The sequence below is a fragment of the Aythya fuligula genome, chromosome 7 (genome assembly GCF_009819795.1).
Source record: "Aythya fuligula isolate bAytFul2 chromosome 7, bAytFul2.pri, whole genome shotgun sequence".
NCBI classification, from domain to species: domain Eukaryota; kingdom Metazoa; phylum Chordata; class Aves; order Anseriformes; family Anatidae; genus Aythya; species Aythya fuligula.
This window is the reverse complement of record NC_045565.1, coordinates 34,487,582-34,499,465: the sequence shown is the minus strand read 5'-3', so window position 1 is coordinate 34,499,465 and position 11,884 is coordinate 34,487,582. Positions and strand designations below refer to the sequence as shown.

The following is an 11,884-nucleotide window of genomic DNA, read 5'->3' as shown; positions in this document are numbered from 1 at the left end:
TAGGTATAAATAATACACAGCTTTCTTCATCTCAAGCAAATGAGGTATTCTAACTATAATTGTGCACATAAATAAGAAAGATTAACGGTTTATTTCTGCTTGAAAGCATGCTTTCCTGTACATCACTGTGCTCTACCTAAAAATACAAGAATGACTCCTGCAGATAAGTTATTACTTCAAGTGCCTCATACACATCGTTTTTTAGTCTTCTAATTTTTTAAGAATATCTCTGTTTATACACAGACCCTTCAAAGCCCAGCACCCAGTTCATACATTTACTGTATACATGTAAGCTTGTCCATATTTGTTGCAGATGGTTTCCTTTCAAATACACAGGTAATACTCTCCCTAACAGTAAACCCCATTTCACAGTACCCAGTCCCTAGCTTTCTCACAGAAATTTGGGAGTAGGTTTATGTGCTCCCCATGCAAATATCTGAAAACAAGTTTAATGTCTGGATTGAATATAATAGGGAAACATGGGTCTTTGTGTTTTGTACATTCTATTAAGTAACAGATAACACTTTGGTTTTTTTTAGGTTGCTCGTGACGTAGATGGCTCAGGTAACTACTTAATGTTAGCACACAGACAAGTAGCCCAGCTTGATCCTTTCTCATCATATTATAACTCCAGAAGAATTCCTGAGTGGGTTTTGTTCCACGAGTTCAGTATATCGGAAGACAATTCCATCAGAGTCGTCTCTGAGATATCCCCCGATCTGTAAGTTAACAATGGTGACACCACTTCTTCACTCAGGTCTCTAGCACAAAAACAAAACTTAAGTCATAAACAGGGTAAGGATGCACGTGCATATTGAGAGCAATGCTTGCAGAACAAATCAGCTAGTGTCTTTTCCTTTTTTCATGTCATAAAAGTAGCTATCTTCTAGTTCAGCCGAGAAATCCTTTCTTGCATAACTGATTCAGGCACTGAGTGAGCCTCAATGTCTGCTACTGTAACCATTATCAATTCATCCACCAAAAAAACACCTTACAAGATGCAAAAGCTTCTTACAAGGTAAAATATACGGAAAAAAAAAAAAAAAAAAAAAAAAGGAAAAGTTAACACTGCTGTGTACTTACAGATTAATCTAGCTGGAAAATTCTTTGTTTCCAGAAAAGCTATTTTCCAGCAAATCTTTTTCTCAACATGTTTTATGTACCCAGCCAACTAAATCATTCCATACCAACTGTTTATGAATTCAAGAAAAGACTACAGCCTCTTCTCTGCAAAAAGCTCTTTGTACTGGAGAATAAGCGTTTCATTGTCCTCTCTTTTTTATTTCCAATGGTTATAAGAAAGCCTTCTCCTACTCTTATTGAACAAGAAATATGTTCAAATCCAGAGAAATTACTATTTAATGCAATCTGCAGTACTGGGAACTGAACCACAATGAACCAAAATTACCTGATGCACAGACAGAGTCCAGCAAGCCTACTGAAAGCACAAACCACTACTACATCTTTCAGACAGCTTTGTTTTTGAGTTTAAACACCAGTTTTGCGACTGTATGCATCAGCGTATTGATGTTCTCTTTTGTATAAGCCTGAAAATAGCTATCCAAACACTTCAAAATTCAATTAAAAAAATACTCCTGTTTTGTTTTACTTCCTCAACAGGTTCGTGAAGCTGACACCTCAGTACTATTTTAGCAATCTTCCTCCTAGTGAAAGTAAGGATATTCTGCAGGAAGCGATCAATCACTTGTCACCTGTTTCAGCCATGAAGGAGGAACAGAAAACTAACAGTGACAACACAGAAAATGAAAAATATCACCAACCTCCCACAGAACAAAGATGTATTATTCAATGATTTTAGACTATCATATATTAGATCAACATAAATAAAACCATATATGCACTATACATCCCCATCTCAACTCATGTTTGAACTTCATGTTGTTCATTTTGAACTTCTAACATAAACATGTTTACTAGAAGAAAACATATAGAAGCACTTTTGTTAACAAAAGGAGTTGCAGACATTGTTTTGTAACATTGTAATATATTACAGATCTGGTTAAAAACATTTTAAGCAGTTCTTCAGTTGTTTTTTTGTACCACTGGAATTTTATTGACCATTTAATGATACAGTCTTTTGAAATATTAATTTGATGGGTATTTTTAGTTGTACCAACTACTTGTCTTTTAAGCGTACAGAGGAAGCATTTCAGCAGTACAAAACCGTTAACTCCATAGTAGTCTTCTGAAAATATAAAGTTTTGTATTGCTGCTTTATAAAAAAACTTTATAGGAAAGTTCATGGAGAGAGATAGTCTTTGAGTTTATCCATAATTGCATTAATTCCATCGGCTGGAACTATCATAACAGTCCGCAAAGGTTTCATTGGTACATCATCGAAGGACCATCGGCCGCCCAAACAGGTGTCACTTTCCTCTTGCACAGAATAGTTGAACTTCAGAAGAGCTTTCTAAGCAACAGAAATAAATGCATTAGGATTAAGTGTGTTGATTAGCCTGAAGATAATACATCACCTAAACAAAGTAAAAATAATGATCCTATCATGCACATGCTTGCTAAGAAGAAAAAGTTATTTTCTTCCCTTTTCAAAGTCCACCAAAACAACCTACAACAGAATCCCCTATTAAGTGCATTAAACTATTTGCTTTTCACCTTTATTTTATAATTCATATTAAACTCTAAAATAACTGACATCATTACATTTTGGTAGCATCAGAATAAAAAACAAAAAGGAAAAACTAATGCCCCTTTTTATTTGCTTACGGTGACTCATTGTTCACGGTTTTAAAAAGACCATTGTTCATGGTTTTAAAAGAGCACCTTTAGTGGACCCTTAGAAGTCATAATAGTAAAATGTTATAGTAAATGCAACAGAAATGGTTAATAATTTTATCAATCAATAATACTAGACCTAGAGAATTAGCAGATCAGCCAAAACCCAGGGAAGAACAGTCAGAGACTGCAGGCAGATTGGAGCCTGCATGGAAGGGGATAGTTTGGTGCAGGCAACATGTGGAAGGCCTGATGGATAGGAAAAATTTACTTAACAAGCGTTTCTAGTAGTCACATGAGCCAGTTTATGAAGTATAAACTGAACTCCTAAGGAGAAAAACTAATCTAACATCTACCCTTTGCAGGGAAAGTTAAGTTCCAGTCTCCCTGTAGTTTGGCTATTTACTAACTGTACCTCAAGGCTGTAAATTGAATTTGGGAAGATTGGAAGAGCCATCAAATTAATTGAGTGGCTTTGCTAAAGAACAAACAATTTGAGCAATGGAGGCCCTAAACTTTTAATCAACTCCAAGTCTGTTTGTAATAGAGTTTTTCTTCTGCTCCCTCAATAACATTTTAAGGACCAGAATAAAGCACAGCCAAGCAACTGACAAGTGCAAGAAGGCATCTCTCTCTTTTATTCAGTTCTAAGTATCTGCCTCACTGCATTTAATACCATTTTATGGAAATCTAATTAAGATTGTGTGACTGAGGAGGATATACACTCCAACTCTAATTTATTTAGCACATATATATTCTTAAATTCAGAGACTAATCTAGAAGGATTAGAAAGGAATTCTAATATTAGGAGGACTCTAATATCCTTCAGAATGTGTTAAATTATTTTGTTAAAAATGCTAGAAAGACTTACAAAGAAAAGCATGTTCAGTTAGAGTCTACCCACTTGAGTTGGAAATTATTACAATTTAGACAAAAACGTACAATTAGTCTTTAAAACGCTTCTCAAAATAACATAAAAACAAACGTAAAACAGGTCTTCTAGAATGTAACACCTGTGGACGCATGAGCACCAAAGGCTTCTCCCCTTCATGTTTTTAATAACATGTTTACACAGAGTTCATTTTCAGTTGGTAAAACTGCTGTGACAAACACAAAAAGGAAACCCTAAACTTGTTGCTGCATAGAGGCTACAGTGGTACTCCCTGTAATTATCCAAGAATGCGCCCAGCTACATTTTTCTTCTTCCCAAGGAATATAATCATAGCCGTATCATAGCCTCTACAGAGAGGGACGTCATGAATGATTACACACGGAACTTGTGCCATTAACCATGATGCATGTGCAAGGACTTTATCCTGTAGGCACTGCCAGAAATGAAGAAACAATGGGCTCTTCACAAAACAATAACATTATAGAATAATATTTTTAAAGCTTTGGAAAAAGAAAAAAGAAAAAAAGAAGAAAAAAAAAAACAAACACAAAGTTTCTATGCGTTTCAAATTACGTTTTTAATTTAATTTCCTGCATCCTTGCCTTTCTTGATTTCGCTTGTGACCAGAATTGTGTAGGCAGCCTGCCTTGGGAAATTGGAAGCAATATTTTCATCTTAGTATTTTTACACTTAATATTAATATACTTGTTCTGAGTATAATAGAAATAGAAAAAGGAAGTGATTTCTACTTGTGTTGATCTTCAAAGGGCATACTCTGAGCAGTCTTTGGAAATAACAAGCATCCAAAAGGAAATGGACACATCAGCTTTGCACACAATACCAACAACACAACTGCAGAGCTTTGCATCTGTTAAGTTTCTTGGGAAGAATTCTGAGAGAAATACGTTTAATTGCATTACTAAATCTAAACAAAGCCTCAACAGCTGTTTTTCGGACATTGCTCTAACTGCATTAGAAGAAAAGGAAATGAGATCTGTGTTTTTAAGTATTGCCATGTACTGAAGGTTCTGATTGAAAGTCCAACAACAGATCCCTCTGCATCTTTTTTTGGAAACTTTATTCTTTTAAGTGTTTAAAGCTGTGACACATGATTAAGTTAGAGCACCCTGCAAGCTACTACCTGTTGTGTGAGCTGCTGCTCTCAAATGCCATTTGTTACGTAGATCATGCTAGCTTAAATCCCTCTCACAAAGCTAACCTGCTCAACCAGCAATTCACAAGCTCACAGCCAGTCTTCTTTAGTCAGCAGTTTAACAAGTCTTCTGCATTTGCTACTATTCAGATTAAAGACAAGAACTCCACCATTCCCCAAACTAAAAATGAGTATCAAATTGTTGCAAGGGAACACTAATAAGTCCTGGGACACGCAGTTAAATTCAATGCCATTAAATTCATTACCATTTATTCATCCTCAAAATGTGGACATTTCATTTACGAAATTTCAACAAGTCTGACAATTATTACATTCAATTAAGGCTCTTCAACATCGCTACATAAGTAAATCGAGAGATGGAGTTAATTCTCTGAGGCCAGGACACACAGAAAATAACACTCGCTATTTCTCCTGAAGTCTCTGCCTGTTGCAGGCATCCTTCACATTTTTTCATCCTCCTCGTAGCACTGGTATCAGTTGCAATGCTGCCACAGGCAGAGCCTAGGCAATAGCATTCTTACCATCATGCTAATTGTGACCACATTGAGATCACATCAGTAAATTTATGCCAGTGCAGAGGGTTAATCAATAGTTTGGACTTATGGGTGCTTGTCAACAGCCAGCTGAACATGAGCCAGCAGACTGCCCAGGTAGCCAAGAAGGCCAACAGCAACCTGGCCTGCATTGGAAATACTGTGCCCAGGTATTTAATTAAAAGCTGTATTTAATTAAGAGATATGTAACCATATCTTTGTAAAAATACCTCTCAAAGTGGGTACACCTTTTTGTAGATGTTGTAAAGAAAAACATTTTGAACTAATCAAATCAAGTACGTTACCTCATAAAAGAATTCTTCCTCTGCATTTGCAAACATCAATTCCTCCTTTTGCTGATTTTTCTTCCCTTCTCTCTTCTTAGAACTGCTCTTTGTGGCTTCTGTAAAGGTCTTGCTGATAAGAAGGTAATAGTGGCACTTTCCGCACGGTTTGTTTGTTCTCTGTGCTTCCATCAACTCTTTCCTAAAGATAAATGAATGTTTACAGGTACAATTTAAAAATAAATGTTTACACACACAATTTAAACCTTCAGCAGTGTAGAAGTAAAACTTGTGATGTATTAGTACAGAAAGCATATTTGTACTGCATTCTATTATTTTAGTGGTGCCTCAGAAAAAAATTTGTATACGCATTCCTAGTACTTAACACACTATTTGCACTTCAAATCAATAAAATAAGGATGTCTTTTCACCTCCCTCTGCCAACATCTCTTTTTTCCAGAATATTGTTCACAGCAAAGAAAGAATTTAAAAGGATTTGAAGTGCAGCTCTCCTTCAAATACATCACTTTATCGCTTCCATGAGGAGCTCTAACAGCCAGAAGATACTCTTGCCCACCCTTGTGTTACACATTATCACTGCAATGCTCCAAAACCACTAAAGACGAAGAGATGGAACTGAATTTGAGTTGTGGCAAGTGCAGTCCTAGTAGTAAACCTCAAGATCAAGTCCTTAAGTACCTCATTTTTTAATTTAAAAACTTTACTGACTAACCCTATCTATGTGTTTTTTTCCATACCAAAGTAGTAATTCCTTGAAGGTCTACATGTATGTTATTGTTTGAACGATCCATAACAGCAGCCAACCTAATCTGATTTCTCATCTCACTGAAAGGGGAAAAAAAAACAAATACACGCATCTTCATTCAATTACTAGAGTTCCTTAACCAACGTAATTTCCTGGTTCTCAATGTGGCATTAAAACAATATAACATCGTATCACAGCTGATTTATTTACTTGCTGTCACCCAATCTATGATGTAAATAGAATTCAGAAGAGAGCAACCATCACCTAACCTGCTTCACTCATTTATCCCAAACTAATCAAAATATTGCATATGGTTTTCATGAGCCAGAACTTATCCACCTGATAAGACTGTCCCTCAATCCAAAACTTCAGTTCCAGAGCCAGATGATAACAAACGATCAGAAATATCCAAGTTGATCAACATTAGCCAAGTTACAATTTTTAAATTTTCCTAGATCAATATGAAAATAATCTGCAATACAAAGAGAAACTATAATATACACATAGCTATTTCTTTAGAGGAAATCACTTAAAAAAATATGTGCTGTGATAGTATCTTAAATGTATTGAAAAGTTTGAAAAGCCTGAGGATAGAAAAAATATTACAAAAACACAGAGGAAATTTCATCTCATATGAGACAAAAATTGTTTTTTCAGTTCATGTCTTACTTATACCTATGGTATCAGTTCTCTTAACACAGTTCCATATAAATAAGAATTCTGAAGAGATATGAAGGAAAAGTACTGTTCAACATCACATTAAGGAAAAAAAAACACACAACTTACTGAAGCTGCTGGTGCATGGGCAAAGCAATCTGTGGTGGTACATTAATGAATCTTTCACTTAGTAGTAAACCCACAGGCTTAGTATCATCTTTTAGGAGCTTATCCAGTTGTTCAACTACATGCTGTTCACAATTTTTCTCACACCGACTTAGAATCAGCTCTTTGATTTGTTCAGCACATTGTGTACCCTAGAATCAAAGTGTACATTTTCTTTACATTCACACAAGAAAATCTTGATATTGAACTTCAAGAGAATATTCAACAGGTCTATCAACTTCCTTAAGTGGTTCCTAAAGCACTGTACAATGTCCCTGAAATTATTTACCAACCCTGAAGCTGAGGGCAAGCAACAGTTCTTAACTGGTAAGAATGCAAGTAGGAGGTACAACATCAGTACATTCCGTAGCAAAATCTGAAATCTGAAAAAGATGAAAGTGAAGAAATACAAGAGGATGACAGTCCAGTTGCCCTGGAACTACTTCTAACACCTACTTTTAATTATCTACTCCAATATTACCTTAATGTTTGACCTTCAGCAAGTTATGCTGGACTAGATCCAAAAGAAAAAAAAAAACAGAATACTGAACCAACTGTCTAGGCTTGTTATACAAGGCAGAAAAGCAGAACAAAGCCTCACTTACGACAGCCTAGAAGTTAATCAGGAATACCAACCTTCCTTTCAGTTAAGTTTAAGAAGCTTATAAAACCAAAGACTTCATCGTCGTCATCATCATCATCACTGCTGTCTTCTTGGACTTCTGCTTGCTGTTTAATAAAGAAAAAGCAACAATTCATATTGACATTCTATTTCCACTCCCAGCAGCAAAAAGTGTTCTTCTTTTTAGAAGATGCTCTGCAGCTGACAACCATGTAGGTAATCTGTACCAACACACAACCTACAAATTCTGGTTATGGTTATGAAAGTGCCACATCATGGAATGGCTCTGTGTATTTAGAGCCAGCTACTGAGAGCAAGGTCATGCATCTCCTACAGCAGGATCTTTTGAAAGGCACTAAAATTTGATAGCTCATATTTAATATGCAGCTTACTGGTATAAGGGATAGCACTACCTTAAGCAAAACGTATTTTTTTTTTGGTTTCTAATGCAGAGGAATAAACCTACAAAGCCTTAAAAAAAGAATGTAGAATAGAGATTTAATAAGAAGAGCAAGAAAAAGGTCAACAACACATTAAGAAACTTGGCCAAGGAATAGGGGATCATGCAGTTGTAGCATAAGGATTATGTTAACCTTGGGCAGAAAAACTGGTGGCAAGAGAAAAGGGAAAGCATAGCAATGACACAATGCAACCAGGTACCATGGCATAACTGTGTCCTGCAGCCACAGCTTGTCTGGGTTTGAAAGGAACAGCACCACGAGATCCCAAGCACTATACAGTACAGTACTGAACAGCTTCCTTGGCCAGCAATAACTCAAGAGTCTCTGCAGAGTGCTCTACTGCCATAGGAAAAGGAATTCAGGGTTTGCTTCAGGGTCCTTTCCTACACCCAAAGAATTCTGCAGACTACTGAGGAAACCACAAGAAGAAATTGCACAGGGGTTATTTTTTGTGTATCCTTCTGTATATCCTGAGAACGCAGGAAAATTTTAAGATCCTATTTCTTACTGTAACAGAGATACTTGACCATTATGACTCTACCACACCAAAACTCATTAAGAAAACTGAAGAGACTTCTGTATGTGAGAAGAAAGCAATCAAAAGAGTAAATCAAATTCCTTGCTTGGTTGAAACTAGACAGGGAAAATCTCACCTCCCATAGAACAATTACTCTCAAAGCAAGAAAGCAAGCAAATTGCAAACAACATTAAAGATGGGAGCCACTTCTGGAAATGTGTTATTTTATTTCAAAAGTAAAAGGTATTGTGCCTAATTTACAAAAGTGATTTCTATCTTACCTTGATAATACTTCCGATATGATTCTGTTGTATTAATATATCTGTTAACTCAGCAGTGTTAACAGGAGCTTTGAGAAACAACTGGAAAATAAGAAACAAGTATTAAGATGATTTAGACCTGGTATTATATCATGGGCCACTCAGCAGAAAATAAAGTCAGAAATTTCTCTAAGTTGTTATGCAATGGTGTGCACCTTCTTTTAATTTCCATTTAGCGGGGTTTGTTTATTCCTACAATGTGATACCATAAAGACCAAAAAGCAGCTTCTTAAAAGCGCTTGCTCCTTGACTCTTCACAAGCTGGCATTTTGTGTCTTCAGTATGGTACGATCTGAATAGTTGCTGAGCTTAAATTTAAGAACAAGAAGAGCCAACAGAAGACTGGATGCTGCCACACTGAACACACACATTTAGAGCATGTAATTTATAAAAGGCACTCCAAAAAGATGATTAACACTGAGTGAGGTTTTCCAGGCGGCAACTAACATAATGAGGAAGATTGTACACACTGTGGCCTACGGTTCATTGGGTAAAGTTCTTGAAACTGTGGTTTACTACACATTTAGTAAAATGGGGGTGTATTTAATTTCACTAGCACGGTATAACTATGAACCCATACAAGTAATGTGAACCAACACCTCTGTGCAACTCTGCTATTGAAACCAAAGTACCTGTTGAAGTAACTTCTTTATCCCGCTGTAGTCATTGTCGGATATTGAATGCGCTTCAAATTCAATATTCACTTCCTACAAAGAAGCAAAATGCAGAAAATCAAACATACTTGGCAGGAAGCTCTACCAAAACAAAGCTAGATCATAGGAACTTGAAAAAACTTGAAGTAGTCAACATCAGAAATTGATCTTATTTCCATCTTTCGGTAACATCAACCATTTTACACTTTATCATTTTTTCTGTATTCTTCAGAGCGCACCTGTGAAAGAAACTTTTTAAAATTAACTTTAAACTGCATTGTAAACAAACCTGTAATGCTTTGTTCCTGCAATCCGGTTCCCATAATTATGCTTATTATAACCACGTAGACTCTTAGTGTCAAGAAGTTTGACCCAGTCATTTAACCTCTTAAAACTGCAGGATTGGAGTACAATGCCTTGGCTAAAGAGGAACTTTTCTGCAGACATTTAGACTATTACAACCAAAACCATGCTTCTGTTATTTCCTCTAATACCAATGGAATCGTTATCCGTCTCTGGAAGGCTGTTTAATAGGCACACAATGAGATTCAGTCAGGGCAAAACACGAACCCAAACTGTACCTTCTTCCAGAAGGAACGTGGTGCATCCACCAAACGTTCTCCTGGTATTCCATATTACTAGCACTACCCGTCAAATCTGTATTGCCTACTTGTATTTCTGTGAATCACTGTTCAAGATCATCCAAACTGACTTTGCTATTTAATTGCGGGGTTTCATTCCACTTTCTGAACGATTTAAACAACCAAGCCTTACTTTTTCACCCATTAAGACTCATAACTCTCTCTGATCCCAAATCAAGGTCATGGACTAGACTGCCTGCTGGGAGAACAACCTTAATAGCATACTTATAATGCAGAAAGCAGGTATAAAACTAATTTTGAAATGAAAATCAGGAGACTCACTGTCACATATATTCTGCTATGGTCTAGCACAGGTACATGACACTGAAAATATCCTCAAAGGCCCACTCAAACAGCACTCTGAGGCTCAAGACACTTCATCCACAAACACCACCGTATAAAACACTGTTCTATCAACATTTTGAAGGAAAGCTATGTAACACACTTAAAAATATATGTAAGGTCAAACTAAGCCAATACCCATTTTATGTGGCATGTGTCTCTAGCAAGTGGTAAATGTGTTTTTCTGTCCTATTAATATGCCTAACAATAATTTTCTATTGTGATAGTTTAAAAAAAGTATTTTTTTATTTGGTAACAAGCCAACTTAGGCCTTATCTAACAAAACAAGCCAAAAAAAAGTTAATTAACTCAAAGTAAAATCCTAGTGCGTAAAATAAAGTTAATGAAATATTTGTTTTGAAATATACCAGGTTGAAAAAAAAAAAAAAAGAAAAAAAAAGGATACTTCTACTCTTCTGATCCATTTAAACCCTATGAAAATGAGAAATTGCCTGATCACCCTAAGCCTGTAATAATGTTCAAAGCTGGGACCCAATCTCCCAGACAGGAGCCCCCTGCCCAGTGCTGCGTTCCCTGTTTGTGCAGGTACAAAACCAGAGAGCTCAGGGAAGAAATCAACATTGCTATTGGTGCCTGGTGCGGGTCTTTTTTCTCTAAACACACCGAAATTAACGCAAATCGGCGCACACGTGTGCTGAAGGCACTCCGTGTAAGCAGCGGGCAGGGGCTTCATGGAGGAGCTCGTTTGGTGGCTGCACCATTCGCTGCAGCCCCAGTGAGCACAGGGGTGTCCTCAGCGGTATCCTACAGCCTCCTTCTATCGCGACAGATCCCCCTGCGACGACAATCGCCGACCTGGAAGCGCAAACCAAACACTCCCGGAGGGAGGCAAGGCTTACGCGCTAACCACGAACCGGGGGGCGGGCGAGGCGCTGCCTTGTCCCCCCCCGCGGTACCCAGGCGCCACTCACCTCCTCCACCCGCTCGTCCTCCGACCCCGATCCCCCCGAGGACTCGGTCTCGGAGCCCGATTCGGATTCGGAGCCCGGCTCCGGGGCTGGCGGCTGGGCCCGGGCCCGGCGCTTGGGCGGTGTGGCCATGGCGGGGCGGCGCAGGCGCTGCGGGGCCGGAAGGGGGCGGGC

The 11,884-nt window shown here is 37.6% G+C and overlaps 2 protein-coding genes across 2 annotated transcripts in view; one reads left to right on the top strand and one right to left on the bottom strand.

Annotated features, from left to right (window-relative positions):
• Positions 1-1,813, top strand: part of DHX32 (DEAH-box helicase 32 (putative)) — a 23,907-nt gene extending 22,094 nt beyond the window's left edge. Inside the window, exons 10-11 of the mRNA XM_032191244.1 lie at positions 540-721; positions 1,621-1,813. Coding sequence (XP_032047135.1) covers positions 540-721; positions 1,621-1,813 — 375 coding nt within the window. The remainder of the gene's footprint in view (positions 1-539; positions 722-1,620) is intronic.
• BCCIP (BRCA2 and CDKN1A interacting protein) lies at positions 1,783-11,842 on the bottom strand. Its single transcript, XM_032191714.1, has 7 exons — positions 11,714-11,842; positions 9,778-9,852; positions 9,107-9,187; positions 7,862-7,954; positions 7,190-7,377; positions 5,659-5,839; positions 1,783-2,431 (listed from the first exon to the last, which is right to left on the bottom strand). The coding sequence occupies exons 1-7, from the start codon at positions 11,840-11,842 to the stop codon at positions 2,261-2,263; spliced, it is 918 nt and encodes a 305-aa protein (XP_032047605.1). The 3' UTR covers positions 1,783-2,260.
• Between the last annotated feature and the right edge of the window lie 42 nt (positions 11,843-11,884).